At 46.9% G+C, this 15,835-nt stretch overlaps 1 protein-coding gene across 6 annotated transcripts in view; it reads left to right on the forward strand.

Annotated features, from left to right (window-relative positions):
- The window catches only part of LOC110522454 (ena/VASP-like protein), a 152,196-nt gene that overhangs the window by 18,487 nt on the left and 117,874 nt on the right, over positions 1-15,835 (forward strand). For 4 of the 6 annotated variants that reach the window (XM_021600859.2, XM_021600861.2, XM_021600862.2 and 1 more), the window contains exon 1: positions 7,280-8,125. The exons of 1 other annotated variant lie outside the window; for it this stretch is intronic. In XM_021600859.2, the coding sequence (XP_021456534.1) occupies positions 8,016-8,125 (110 nt within the window). In that variant the 5' untranslated portion in view covers positions 7,280-8,015. Of the gene's footprint in view, positions 1-7,279; positions 8,126-15,835 lie in introns of those variants that run through there. One more of the 6 variants, XM_021600860.2, reaches the window with a different exon arrangement.

Consider the following 15,835-nt stretch of genomic DNA (forward strand, 5'->3'; position numbering starts at 1 on the left):
GAAAACACTCTGAAGTTTCTAAAACTGTTTGAATGATATATGGCAGGTGAAAACCTGAAAAATCCAACCAGGAAGTGGGACATCTGAGGTTTGTAGTTTTTCAAAGCTTGGCCTACCGAATACACATTGAGATATGGATAAAGTTGCACTTCCTAGATGTCAACCGTCTTTAGAAACTTGAATGAGGATTCTACTATAAAGGAGGGGCTCATGAGATCTCTTTGAGTCAGTGGTCTGGCAGAGTGACTTGGTCTCATGACGCACGCTCCCGACAGAGTTACTTCTAGTTCCAGTGCTTTTCTTCAGACAAAGGAATTCTCCGGTTGGAACATTATTGATGTTTTATGTTAAAAACATCCTAAAGATTGATTCCATACATCGTTTGACATGTTTCTAAAGGACTGTAACGGAACTTTTCCAGTTTTTGTCTGGATGAAGTGCCTGCGCCTCATGAAGATGGATTACTGGGCTGAACACGCTAACAACAAGTGGCTATTTGGACATAAATGATGGACTTTCTGGAACAAATCAGTCATTTATTGTCGAACTGGGATTCCTGGGATTTCCTTCTGAGGAAGATCATCAAAGGTAAGTAAATATTTATGGTGTTGTTTCTAACTTCTGTTGACTTTAATTCTGTGAATAACAGTTGTATCTTTTATCAATGTTTATTATGAGTATTTCTACAAAATCACCGGATGTTTTGGAATCAAAACATTACTGCATGTAACGCGCCAATGTAAACTGAGATTTTTGGATATAAATATGCACATTATCAAACAAAACATACATGTATTGTGCAACATGATGTCCTATGAGTGTCATCTGATGAAGGTCATCAAAGATTAGTGATTAATTTTATCTATATTTCTGCTTTTTGTGACTCCTCTCTTTTCCTGGAAAAATGGCTGTGTTTTTTTTGACTTGGCTATGACCTAACATAATCATATCTTGTGCTTTTGCTGTAAAGCATTTTTGAAATCGGACACGATGGGTAGATTAACAAGATGTTTATCTTTCATTTGCTGTATTGGACTTGTTAATGTGTGAAAGTTAAATATTTCAAAAAAATATCTTTGAATTTCAGCGGAAGGTTGTGGAGGGGTTCCGCTAGTGGAACGCCTGCCCTAGAAAGGTTAAGGACACCAATACTAAGAAGAGACTTGCTTGGGCCAAGAAACACGAGCAACGGACATTAAACCGGTGCAAATATGTCATTTGGTCTGATGAGTCCAAATTGGTTTGATGAGTCCAAATAGGAGACTCATCAAACCGCCGTGTCTTTGTGAGACGCAGAGTAGGTGAACGGATGATCTCAGCATGTGTGGTTCCTACCGTGAAACATGGAAGTGTTATGGTGTAGGATGCTTTGCTGGTGACACTGTCTGTGTTTTATTTAGAATTGAAGGCACACTTATCCAGCATGGCAACCACAGTATTCTGCAGCAATACACCATCCCTTCTGGTTTGCACTTAGTGGGACTATCATTGTTTTCTCAACAGGACAATGACCCAAAACACACCCCCAGACTGTGTAAGGGCTATTTCACCAAGAAGGAGAGTGATGGAGTGCTGAATAAGATGACCTGGCCTCCACAACCACCTGACCTCAACCCAATTGAGATGGTCTACGATGACTTGAACCGCAGAGTGAAGGAAAAGCAGCCAACAAGTGCTCAGCATATGTGGGAACTCCTTCAAGACTGTTGGAAAAGCATTCCTAATGAAGCTGGTTGAGAGAATGCCAAGAGTAATTAATAATTTGATTTGTTTAACACTTTTTTGCTTACTACATGATTCCATATGTGTTATTTCATAGTTTTGATGTATTCACTATTATTCTACAATGTAGAAAATAGTAAAAATAAAGAAAAACCCTTGAATGAGTAGGTGTGTCCAATCTTTCGACTGGTATTGTATGCAGTTAAAGTTGTAAGTTTACATACACTTTAGCCAAATACATTTAAACTCAGTGATTCACAATTCCTGACATTTAATCCTCGTAAAAAGTACTTGTCTTAGGTCAGTTAGGATCACCACTTTATTTTAAGAATGTGAAATGTCAGAATAATAGTAGAGAGAATGATTTATTTCAGCTTTTATTTCTTTCATCACATTCCCAGTGGGTCAGAAGACCCATTGTCTTCACATAGAGAGTTCACTGTGTCAGCAGTCACACATCACTTGGTTCTGATTGGACACATACTCCCCTCTGACAAAAGGTTAGGATGCTCAGTGATCATGTTGTATTACTACTAGCTCAATAAAGAGAAAGGATGGCAGACTGACAGAGGGATTGTCTGCTCAGCTTGGATACGAGACTGCTAGCTCAATAAAGAGAAAGGATGGCAGACTGACAGAGGGATTCTCTGCTCAGCTTGGATACAAGACTGCCTGACCAGTATGGTTGAAATGTTGTTGTACTGCTTCTAGCTCAATAAAGAGAAGGCTGGACTGAAGTATTGGCTCGGCTTGGACCAATATAGTTGAAAGGTTGTATTTCTAGCTGATCCCTAGCTGCTGTAGTGTGTCTGTATGTGTGTGGCTTGAGACCAAGACATTTATTACAGGAGCCTTCTATTGTCAGGGGAGCAGTTTGGTGAGGGAGGAACCTCTCAAAAATATTAACCCAAGCTTCTTCTCATCACACAACAACACACTCAGTACCTCATCACTCAACAACAGACTGAGTACCTCATCACACAACAACAGACTCAGTACCTCATCACACAACAACACACTCAGTACCTCATCACACAACAACAGACTCAGTACCTCATCACACAACAAGACTCAGTACCTCATCACACAACAACAGACTGAGTACCTCATCACACAACAACACACTCAGTACCTCATCACACAACAACACACTCAGTACCTCATCACTCAACAACAGACTCAGTACCTCATCACACAACAACAGACTCAGTACCTCATCACACAACAACACACTCAGTACCTCATCACTCAACAACAGACTCAGTACCTCATCACTCAACAACAGAGTCAGTACCTCATCACACACAACAACAGAGTCAGTCCCTCATCACACACAACAACACACTCAGTACCTATTCACACAACAACAGACTCAGTACCTCATCACACACAACAACAGAGTAAGTCCCTCATCACACACAACAGACTCAATCCCTCATCACACACAACAACAGAGTCAGTCCCTCATCACTCAACAACAGACTCAGTACCTCATCACACAACAACAGACTCAGTACCTCGTCACACAACAACAGAGTCAGTCCCTCATCACACACAACAACAGAGTCAGTCCCTCATCACACACAACAACAGACTCAGTCCCTCGTCACACAAAACAACAGACTCAGTACCTCGTCACACACAACAACACACTCAGTACCTATTCACACAACAACAGACTCAGTACCTCATCACTCAACAACAGACTCAGTACCTCATCACACAACAACACACTCAGTACCTATTCACACAACAACAGACTCAGTACCTCATCACTCAACAACAGACTCAGTACCTCATCACACAACAACAGACTCAGTACCTCATCACACAACAACAGACTCAGTACCTCGTCACACAACAACAGAGTCAGTACCTCATCACACACAACAACAGAGTCATTCCCTCATCACACACAACAACACACTCAGTACCTATTCACACAACAACAGACTCAGTACCTCATCACACACAACAACAGAGTAAGTCCCTCATCACACACAACAGACTCAATCCCTCATCACACACAACAACAGAGTCAGTCCCTCATCACTCACAATAATAGAGTCAGTCCCTCGTCAAACACAACAACAGACTCAGTCCCTCATCACACAACAACAGTCAGTACCTCATCACACACAACAACAGTCAGTCCCTCATCACACACAACAGGGTCACTGTCCCAATAATTACAGAGGGCACTGTATATAATCTAACCTCTACAGTGTATTTAGACCTCATCAGTTAGCTAGGGAGTGACTACTGTACTGTCTCTGTGTGGGTGTTGTAAAGAGGACACTGTATCTAACCTCTACACTGTATTTAGACCTCATCAGTTAGCTAGGGAGTGACTACTGTACTGTCTCTGTGTGGGTGTTGGAAAGAGGACACTGTATCTAACCTCTACAGTGTATTTAGACCTCATCAGTTAGCTAGGGAGTGACTACTGTACTGTCTCTGTGTGGGTGTTGGAAAGAGGACACTGTATCTAACCTCTACAGTGTATTTAGACCTCATCAGTTAGCTAGGGAGTGACTACTGTACTGTCTCTGTGTGGGTGTTGTAAAGAGGACACTGTATCTAACCTCTACACTGTATTTAGATCTCATCAGTTAGCTAGGGAGTGACTACTGTACTGTCTCTGTGTGGGTGTTGGAAAGAGGACACTGTATCTAACCTCTACACTGTATTTAGACCTCATCAGTTAGCTAGGGAGTGACTACTGTACTGTCTCTGTGTGGGTGTTGTAAAGAGGACACTGTATCTAACCTCTACAGTGTATTTAGACCTCATCAGTTAGCTAGGGAGTGACTGCTGTACTGTCTCTGTGTGGGTGTTGGAAAGAGGACACTATCTAACCTCTACAGTGTATTTAGACCTCATCAGTTAGCTAGGGAGTGACTACTGTACTGTCTCTGTGTGTGTGTTGTAAAGAGGACACTGTCTCTAACCTCTACACTGTATCTAACCTCTACACTGTATCTAACCTCTACACTGTATCTAACCTCTACACTGTATCTAACCTCTACACTGTCTCTAACCTCTACAGTGTATCTAACCTCTACACTGTCTCTAACCTCTACACTGTATCTAACCTCTACACTGTATCTAACCTCTACACTGTCTCTAACCTCTACACTGTCTCTAACCTCTACACTGTCTCTAAACTCTACACTGTATCTAACCTCTACACTGTCTCTAACCTCTACAGTGTATCTAACCTCTACACTGTCTCTAACCTCTACACTGTATCTAACCTCTACACTGTATCTAACCTCTACACTGTATCTAACCTCTACAGTGTATCTAACCTCTACACTGTATCTAACCTCTACACTGTATCTAACCTCTACACTGTATCTAACCTCTACACTGTATCTAACCTCTACAGTGTATCTAACCTCTACACTGTCTCTAACCTCTACACTGTATCTAACCTCTACACTGTATCTAACCTCTACACTGTATCTAACCTCTACACTGTATCTAACCTCTACACTGTATCTAACCTCTACACTGTCTCTAACCTCTACAGTGTATCTAACCTCTACACTGTCTCTAACCTCTACACTGTATCTAACCTCTACACTGTATCTAACCTCTACACTGTATCTAACCTCTACACTGTATCTAACCTCTACACTGTATCTAACCTCTACACTGTATCTAACCTCTACACTGTATCTAACCTCTACACTGTCTCTAACCTCTACACTGTATCTAACCTCTACACTGTATCTAACCTCTACACTGTATCTAACCTCTACACTGTATCTAACCTCTACACTGTATCTAAACTCTACACTGTATCTAACCTCTACACTGTCTCTAACCTCTACACTGTATCTAACCTCTACACTGTATCTAACCTCTACACTGTATCTAACCTCTACACTGTATCTAACCTCTACACTGTATCTAACCTCTACACTGTATCTAACCTCTACAGTAATTTGGACACTTATTTATAGAATTGATCAGTGCTTTTACTGCAGGTTTTGATATAGATTCTTCTTTCAATCACATTGACTGAAACATGTTTTTAATAGTAGTATGCAGTGAAATAATATAATGGGTGTGTGTCTTAGAAAAATGCAGGGTGTTCTGTATAGATGTAGGATCTTAATTTGATCACTCGTTTATTGCTCAGCAGGAAATGCAAACTAGTAGTGTATTTGAGTTTTAAAAAGGCTTTTAAAGTTTGTAATTTCCACTTTGGAATTTCAGACTTGATTTGCGCTAATGGAAAATGTATCATTGGGGCGCCTTTTAGCCTAGTGGTAAGAGCGTTGGACTAGTAACCGAAAAGTTGCAAGATCAAATCCCCGAGCCCACAAGGTACAAATCTGTTGTTCTGCCCCTGAACAGGCAGTTAACCCACTGTGTAACGGTTTTCCTCCTCTTCTGAAGAGGAGTATGAAGGATTGGACCAATGCCCAGCGTGGTAAGTGTTCATGTTATATTTATTAAACTGAACACAAAAATAACAAAGGAGAAAACACAACAAAAACAAAACAGTCCTATTGGTGACAAAACAGGAAACAACTACCCACAACCCATAGAGGGAAAACAGGCTGCCTAAGTATGGTTCTCAATCAGGGACAACGATAAACAGCTGCCTCTGATTGGGAACCATACCAGGCCAAAACATAGAACAACACATAGAATGCCCACCCCAACTCACGCCCTGACCAAACTAAAATAGAGACATAAAAAGGGAACTAAGGTCAGGACGTGACACACTGTTCCTAGGCCGTCATTGTAAATAAGAATTTGTTCTTAACTGACTTGCCTAGTTAAATAAATAAAAAAATAAACCCCTACAAAAATATTCATTCATAATAATTCAAATTTCCTGTTGCTGCAGGATTATTTTATTGCTGTAGAAAACTGGCTCAAGTTAAGATCCTACATCTGTATTTGTGGTGGTAATGTGGCAATGGGAGGTCCCATCGTGTATTCTCAGTACTTTCATATCTGTTCATTTACCCACGTGTGTGTGTGTGTGTGTGTGTGTGTGTGTGTGAGAGAGAGAGACAGAGCAGTAATGTAGCTCCACCCCACCCTGGCATGCCACCTTGAATCAGGTGCGAGAAAGATGGGAGCAATCAGATGAATTAACGTCTGTCGCTCCTCTTCACTCGTTCCGCGCAGGCTTTACACATCCCTGGCTCCGCCAATCAGAGCCCTGGAAGAGGAGAGGGATGAGAGGAGAGGGATGAGAGGACCAGCGGCCTCGGGGGCTGGCGGCCCACCGCTCATATCACTGCTGGGAGGGGAGAGGGGGATGGAGGGGGAGGGGAGGGCGGTAATCCAGTGAGAGACACAGAGGAGAGAGGCAGTGTGAGGGCAACGCCTCACAGCACCGGGAATCTCTCACACTATTACACTACCGCGCTCTCTCTCGCTCTACCACTTTCGCTCTCTCTCTCTCTTTCTCTCTCTCTCTCTCGCTCTCTCTCGCTCTCTCTCTCTCGATCTCTCTCTCGCTCTCTGTCTCTCTCTCTCGCTCTGTCTCTCTCGCTTTCTCTCGCTCTCTCTCTCCCTCTCTCTCTCTCTCTCTCTCTCTCTCTCTCTCTCTCTCTCTCTCTTTCTCTCTCGCTCTCTCTCTCTTTCTCGCTCTCTCTCCACTTAAAATTCCAAAAAGGGCTCTCATCTCTCATTCAGTGCTCTCACTCGACTGAGGGCTGCTTTTGCATTGTTAATTTATTCTCTTTTTCTCTCTCTTTCTCTTTTATATTCTCTCATTGTTCTAAAATATCCCTGCTGTGGAAGAGGATGCATTGATGAAAAAGGACCCAAAAAATGAGACATTTTTTATTTGCTGTCTTTTTCTCTCTCAAGGAGTTCTCATTGGAAGTGTCTTTGTTCTTTTATTTCTATTTATTCATGTATGTCCTTTCCGCTCCTTGTACGGCTGTGTTGCTACTACGGAAAAAGGTTAGTGTGTCTGTGAGGAGCCAGCAGAAGTGATCGAGTGAAGAGAGGAGAGGGGGATGCCTGGCTGTATCGCGCTGTGACTGTGAATCCACGACCACCCCGGAGAGACGGTGACTGGGATGCCATCGTTCCCCTTAGAACTCTCTCGTTAACTAACCCCACAGCTTTGAACGCCACAGCCTGGAACGCCACAGCCTGGAACGCCACAGCCTGGAACGCCACAGCCTGGAACGGACAGATCAGGGATAAGGAAAGAAGAAAGAAAAGAGACACAGAGAAAGGAGAGAAATCCTTCCATCGTTCCTGTAGCAGGGTTGTGCTGTGCGTCTGATGTGCGGTAGCTGCCAAGCACCATGGATATAAACGTGCAGTCTCACCGGTTCTACTTCCCTCAGATCTACTGTACTGAGGCAGTGCCTGCTGGAGCCCAGGTCCAGGTCACAGCGCAGGAATTTAAAGTCAGGTAGGTTACTGTACAATGTACTGAGTACCACTGGGTTGATAACTGTGACGCTACGCTAGGTTGGGCTGGGCTGCATAGGGTACCACTGGGTTGGTTACTGTGACGCTACGCTAGGCTGGGCTGGGCTGGATAGGGTACCACTGGGTTGGTTACTGTGACGCTAGGCTGGGTTGGGCTGGATAGGGTACCACTGGGTTGGTTACTGTGACGCTACGCTAGGCTGGGCTGGGCTGGATAGGGTACCACTGGGTTGGTTACTGTGACGCTAGGCTGGATAGGGTACCACTGGGTTGGTTACTGTGACGCTAGGCTGGGCTGGATAGGGTACCACTGGGTTGGTTACTGTGACGCTACGCTAGGCTGGGCTGGGCTGGATAGGGTACCACTGGGTTGGTTACTGTGACGCTAGGCTGGGCTGGATAGGGTACCACTGGGTTGGTTACTGTGACGCTACGCTAGGCTGGGCTGGGCTGGATAGGGTACCACTGGGTTGGTTACTGTGACGCTAGGCTGGGCTGGATAGGGTACCACTGGGTTGGTTACTGTGACGCTACGCTAGGCTGGGCTGGGCTGGATAGGGTACCACTGGGTTGGTTACTGTGACGCTAGGCTGGGCTGGATAGGGTACCACTGGGTTGGTTACTGTGACGCTAGGCTGGATAGGGTACCACTGGGTTGGTTACTGTGACGCTAGGCTGGGCTGGATAGGGTACCACTGGGTTGGTTACTGTGACGCTACGCTAGGCTGGGCTGGGCTGGATAGGGTACCACTGGGTTGGTTACTGTGACGCTAGGCTGGGCTGGATAGGGTACCACTGGGTTGGTTACTGTGACGCTAGGCTGGATAGGGTACCACTGGGTTGGTTACTGTGACGCTAGGCTGGGCTGGATAGGGTACCACTGGGTTGATTACTGTGACGCTAGGCTGGGCTGGATAGGGTACCACTGGGTTGGTTACTGTGACGCTAGGCTGGGCTGGATAGGGTACCACTGGGTTGGTTACTGTGACGCTACGCTAGGCTGGATAGGGTACCACTGGGTTGGTTACTGTGACGCTAGGCTGGGCTGGATAGGGTACCACTGGGTTGGTTACTGTGACGCTAGGCTGGGCTGGATAGGGTACCACTGGGTTGGTTACTGTGACGCTAGGCTGGGCTGGATAGGGTACCACTGGGTTGGTTACTGTGACGCTACGCTAGGCTGGATAGGGTACCACTGGGTTGGTTACTGTGACGCTAGGCTGGGCTGGATAGGGTACCACTGGGTTGGTTACTGTGACGCTAGGCTGGGCTGGATAGGGTACCACTGGGTTGGTTACTGTGACGCTAGGCTGGGCTGGATAGGGTACCACTGGGTTGGTTACTGTGACGCTAGGCTGGATAGGGTACCACTGGGTTGGTTACTGTGACGCTAGGCTGGGCTGGATAGGGTACCACTGGGTTGATTACTGTGACGCTACGCTACGCTAGGCTAGGCTGGATAGGGTACCACTGGGTTGGTTACTGTGACGCTAGGCTGGGCTGGATAGGGTACCACTGGGTTGGTTACTGTGACGCTACGCTAGGCTGGATAGGGTACCACTGGGTTGGTTACTGTGACGCTAGGCTGGGCTGGATAGGGTACCACTGGGTTGGTTACTGTGACGCTAGGCTGGGCTGGATAGGGTACCACTGGGTTGGTTACTGTGACGCTAGGCTGGGCTGGATAGGGTACCACTGGGTTGGTTACTGTGACGCTAGGCTGGATAGGGTACCACTGGGTTGGTTACTGTGACGCTAGGCTGGGCTGGATAGGGTACCACTGGGTTGGTTACTGTGACGCTAGGCTGGATAGGGTACCACTGGGTTGGTTACTGTGACGCTAGGCTGGGCTGGATAGGGTACCACTGGGTTGGTTACTGTGACGCTACGCTAGGCTGGGCTGGGCTGGATAGGGTACCACTGGGTTGGTTACTGTGACGCTAGGCTGGGCTGGATAGGGTACCACTGGGTTGGTTACTGTGACGCTACGCTAGGCTGGATAGGGTACCACTGGGTTGGTTACTGTGACGCTACGCTAGGCTGGATAGGGTACCACTGGGTTGGTTACTGTGACGCTAGGCTGGGCTGGATAGGGTACCACTGGGTTGGTTACTGTGACGCTAGGCTGGGCTGGATAGGGTACCACTGGGTTGGTTACTGTGACGCTAGGCTAGGCTGGATAGGGTACCACTGGGTTGGTTACTGTGACGCTAGGCTGGGCTGGATAGGGTACCACTGGGTTGGTTACTGTGACGCTAGGCTGGGCTGGATAGGGTACCACTGGGTTGGTTACTGTGACGCTAGGCTGGGCTGGATAGGGTACCACTGGGTTGGTTACTGTGACGCTAGGCTGGGCTGGATAGGGTACCACTGGGTTGGTTACTGTGACGCTAGGCTAGGCTGGATAGGGTACCACTGGGTTGGTTACTGTGACGCTAGGCTGGGCTGGATAGGGTACCACTGGGTTGGTTACTGTGACGCTACGCTAGGCTGGATAGGGTACCACTGGGTTGGTTACTGTGACGCTAGGCTAGGCTGGATAGGGTACCACTGGGTTGGTTACTGTGACGCTAGGCTGGGCTGGATAGGGTACCACTGGGTTGGTTACTGTGACGCTAGGCTGGGCTGGATAGGGTACCACTGGGTTGGTTACTGTGACGCTAGGCTGGGCTGGATAGGGTACCACTGGGTTGGTTACTGTGACGCTACGCTAGGCTAGGCTGGGCTGGATAGGGTACCACTGGGTTGGTTACTGTGACGCTACGCTAGGCTGGATAGGGTACCACTGGGTTGGTTACTGTGACGCTAGGCTGGGCTGGATAGGGTACCACTGGGTTGGTTACTGTGACGCTACGCTAGGCTAGGCTGGGCTGGATAGGGTACCACTGGGTTGGTTACTGTGACGCTAGGCTGGGCTGGATAGGGTACCACTGGGTTGGTTACTGTGACGCTAGGCTAGGCTGGATAGGGTACCACTGGGTTGGTTACTGTGACGCTAGGCTGGGCTGGATAGGGTACCACTGGGTTGGTTACTGTGACGCTAGGCTGGGCTGGATAGGGTACCACTGGGTTGGTTACTGTGACGCTACGCTAGGCTAGGCTGGGCTGGATAGGGTACCACTGGGTTGGTTACTGTGACGCTACGCTAACTGTAGTACTCTAATGCAGTCTCTTAAACAATGGGTCAGGACCCAAAGTGGTCCCTGGGCATGTGAGAGGTGTCTCTAGTTATGAGAATGTATCAATGATCACACACTATTTCTTCTTAATTTGGTTTGTTGGAGGACGGACAATTTGTCAATTTGGTCTTGAGCTGAAAAAGTGTAAGAAGCCCTGTTTAACATGTGTCTACTTTACTAGGTCTGCATCTCAAATGACATCACTCATTATCATATTCCCTATCTAGTAGAGATGTGTTGTTTTCCCTGCTACCAGTAGTACATCGCTGTGTCTATTAGAGAGCAGGGGCTTTGATGGGATTGCAGATTGATGTATAGATACAATTGCAATGTACAGAATTCATGTAAATCTCTATCCTATGGAATAGACAGCCATGTCTGTTCTGTTCTATACATTGTGTTTCTACATATGAGCCAGCAGTGAATGGTTGTCATTGCAGAGGGGCAGGGGTAGAATGGTAATGTGTTAACTGGGCAGTCAACGTCCTGATAGGGGGATGAGAAGGAAAGAGAGGAGGAAAGGAAAGAGAGGAGGAGAGAGGAAAGAAGAGAGAAGGAAGGAGAGGAGAGGAGGAGAAGAGGAGAGGAGAGAAGGAAAGAGAGTAAAGAAGAGAGAAGGAAGGAGAGGAGGAGGAGGAGAAGAGAAGAGGAGAGTAGAGAAGGAAAGAGAGGAAAGAAGTGAGAAGGAAGGAGAGGAGAAGAGAAGGAAGGAGAGGAGAAGAGAGAAGGAACGAGAGGAGGAGAGAGGAAAGAAGAGAGAAGGAAAGAGAGGAGGAGAGAGGAAAGAAGAAAGAAGGGAGGAGAGGAGAGGAGATAAGGAAAGAGAGGAGAAGAGAGAAGGGAGGGAAAGAGAGGAGAAGAGAGAAGGAAAGAGAGGAAAGAAGAGAGAAGGAACGAGAGGAGGAGAAGAGAGGGGGAGGCATTGATGGCTTGTAAAGAAGCTTGCCAAGACTGCTGGGGTGATGACAGTGGTGTTGTGTTTTGTTTGTCTCTGAGGGCTGCTGCGGTGGCCGTGTGTGTGTGTGTGTGTGTGTGTGTGTGTGTGTGTGTGTGTGTGTGTGTGTGTGTTGTGGCTGGCAGCAACTGTGACTGTTTGTTCTTTATGCCTGCCCTCTCTTTTCTCGCTTCTCTCTGCCACCACCGCTCCACCTCTTCTTCTCTTCCTTCTTTCCTCCACTCCTCCTTGGAGCATCCTTCCCTGATATGGCTGCTGTCGTCATGGTTGCAGAGTGCTCAGAAACACATGTTTAGATATTCTGTAAAGTGTCTTTTGTCTTCAGCACCATCTTTGTTATCGAACATGATTATGTTTGGCTGTTGTATCAGAATCACCTTAATTCACCAAGTATATTTACACAGACCCATAATCTGCTTCAGTGTGAAGGTGCTCTCTGTAACTGACAAACAGAATACAGACACAAGTCCACATAGACATCATACAGATGTAAAAACTTACTTTGAGACAGTTTGCTACAGCAGGACAATAATTATTCAGCAACAGGAAATGTGAATTAATCTGTGGATGATAATGAATGGACATTTTTGTAGGGGTTGATACATTTTTCATTTGGGCAAATGAAGTCTGACATTTCAAAAGGGAAATTAAATAATTAAAAAATACTTTTTAAACTCAAATAAACTACACATTTGCATTTAATGCTGTGCAGGAACATTCTCAGCAACAAAAGAGTGACCAAATTACAGTACGGTACAGTAAACATAAAACGTATTTTAAAATTGGAGTATAGGCTGATTACATTGGGAATATACCATTTACAGAGGGGATATACAGTGGGGAGAACAAGTATTTGATACACTGCCCATTTTGCAGGTTTTCCTACTTACAAAGCATGTAGAGGTCTGTCATTTTTTATCATAGGTACACTTCAACTGTGAGAGACGGAATCTAAAACAAAATCCAGAGAATCACATTTGTATGATTTTTAAATAATTAATTTGCATTTTATTGCTTGACATAAGTATTTGATCACCTACCAACCAGTAAGAATTCCGGCTCTCACAGACCTGTTAGTTTTGCTTTAAGAAGCCCTCCTGTTCTCCACTCATTACCTGTATTAACTGCACCTGTTTGAACTCGTTACCTGTATAAAAGACACCTGTCCACACACTCAATCAAACAGACTCCAACCTCTCCACAATGGCCAAGACCAGAGAGCTGTGTAAGGACATCAGGGATAAAATTGTAGACCTGCACAAGGCTGGGATGGGCTACAGAACAATAGGCAAGCAGCTTGATGAGAAGGCCACAATTGTTGGCGCAATTATTAGAAAATGTAAGAAGTTCTAGCCAGTCTCCAGACCTGAACCCAATAGAAAATCTTTGGAGGGAGCTGAAAGTCCGTATTGCCCAGCGACAGCCCCGAAACCTGAAGGATCTGGAGAAGGTCTGTATGGAGGAGTGGGCCAAAATCCCTGCTGCAGTGTGTGCAAACCTGGTCAAGAACTACAGGAAACGTATGATCTCTGTAATTGCAAACAAAGGTTTCTGTACCAAATATTAAGTTCTGCTTTTCTGATGTATCACATACTTATGTCATACAATAAAATGCAAATGAATTACTTAAAATCATACAATATGATTTTCTGGATTTTTGTTTTAGATTCTGTCTCTCACAGTTGAAGTGTACCTATAATAAAAAATTACAGACCTCTACATGCTTTGTAAGTAGGAAACACTGCCGATTTGGCAGGTTATCAAATACTTGTTCTCCCCACTATATATATAAGCAGAGGGAGGGATGCTGCCATGGAACCTACTGTATATACAGTGTTGTGCAGATTAGTGCGGTAAAGTGCAGATTAGTATTTCAGGTCGTTGTTGACAAGGTGCAGTAAATGGCCCAATGCAAAGTCACTCGATCCCTATGAGCCCGATGGGCGGTTAATGAGGGCCACTGCATGGGGGAAGGAACTGTTCAGGTGGTTTTGGTCAGGATTCACCTAAACCATCTACCAGAGCGCAGTCTTTAATAGATGGGGTGTCCAGGTTGGACAGGGTGTCCAAGCTGGGAAAGGTGTCCAGGGTGGGAAAGGTGTCCAGGGTGGGAGAGGTGTCCAGGGTGGGAAAGGTGTCCAGGGTGGGAAAGGTGTCCAAGCTGGGAAAGGTGTCCAGGGTGGGAAAGGTGTCCAGGGTGGGAAAGGTGTCCAGGGTGGGAGATGTGTCCAGGGTGGGAAAGGTGTCCAGGGTGAGAAAGGTGTCCAGGGTGGGAAAGGTGTCCAGGGTGGGAAAGGTGTCCAGGGTGAGAAAGGTGTCCAGGGTGGGAAGGGTGTCCAGGGTGGGAAAGGTGTCCAGGGTGGGAAAGGTGTCCAGGGTGGGAAAGGTGTCCAGGGTGAGAAAGGTGTCCAGGGTGGGAAGGGTGTCCAGGGTGGGAAGGGTGTCCAGGGTGGGAAAGGTGTCCAGGGTGGGAGATGTGTCCAGGGTGGGAAAGGTGTCCAGGGTGGGAAAGGTGTCCAGGGTGGGAGATGTGTCCAGGGTGGGAAAGGTGTCCAGGGTGGGAAAGGTGTCCAGGGTGGGAAAGGTGTCCAGGGTGGGAAAGGTGTCCAGGGTGGGAGAGGTGTTCAGGGTGGGAAAGGTGTCCAGGGTGGGAGATGTGTCCAGGGTGGGAGATGTGTCCAGGGTGGGAGATGTGTCCAGGGTGGGAGATGTGTCCAGGGTGGGAGATGTGTCCAGGGTGGGAGATGTGTCCAGGGTGGGAAAGGTGTCCAGGGTGGGAGAGGTGTCCAGGGTGGGAAAGGTGTCCAGGGTGGGAAAGGTGTCCAGGGTGGGAAAGGTGTTCAGGGTGGGAAAGGTGTCCAGGGTGGGAAAGGTGTCCAGGGTGGGAGAGGTGTTCAGGGTGGGAGATGTGTCCAGGGTGGGAAAAGTGTCCAGGGTGGGAAAAGTGTCCAGGGTGGGAAGGGTGTCCAGGGTGGGCAGTGTGTCCAGCGTGTCCAGGGTGGGCAGGGTCAGCGATCATCTTACCTGCACGCTTCCTTGTCCTGGAGGTGCTGCAGTTTGCCCTTGTAGCGGGCAGATGCAGAGCCAAACCAGACAGTGATAGAAGAGGTTAGGATGGACTCAATGATGGACGTGTAGAACCTAACTTGAATTGTCTGAGAGAGTTGGAGTTTCTCCATCTGGTGCAGATACTACGTCCTTGGGTACTTTTTAGTACTTTTGTCCTTGGGTTTTCAAGGTGTTGGAAGATGTAGTGAAGGTCCATGTTGACGGCGTTGTCCACAGAACTATTGGCTCTGTAGGCAAACTTCATGGGGTCGAGGAGGGCGTGCGTGGTGGTTTTGAGATGGGACAGGACCAGGAGCTCAAAGGTTTTCATGATGACCGAGGGGAGCGCTACAGGTCTGTAGTTTTTAATCAGAAACATGTATGTGTAACTGTTTCCTCCATCCCTCCGTCCATCCCTCCGTCCTTCCCTCCCTCCATCCCTCCGTCCATCCCTCCATCCTTCCCTCCCTCCCTCCATCCTTCCCTCCATCCTTCCCTCCCTCCATCC

The sequence above is a fragment of the Oncorhynchus mykiss genome, chromosome 4 (assembly GCF_013265735.2).
Source record: "Oncorhynchus mykiss isolate Arlee chromosome 4, USDA_OmykA_1.1, whole genome shotgun sequence".
NCBI classification, from domain to species: Eukaryota; Metazoa; Chordata; class Actinopteri; order Salmoniformes; family Salmonidae; genus Oncorhynchus; species Oncorhynchus mykiss.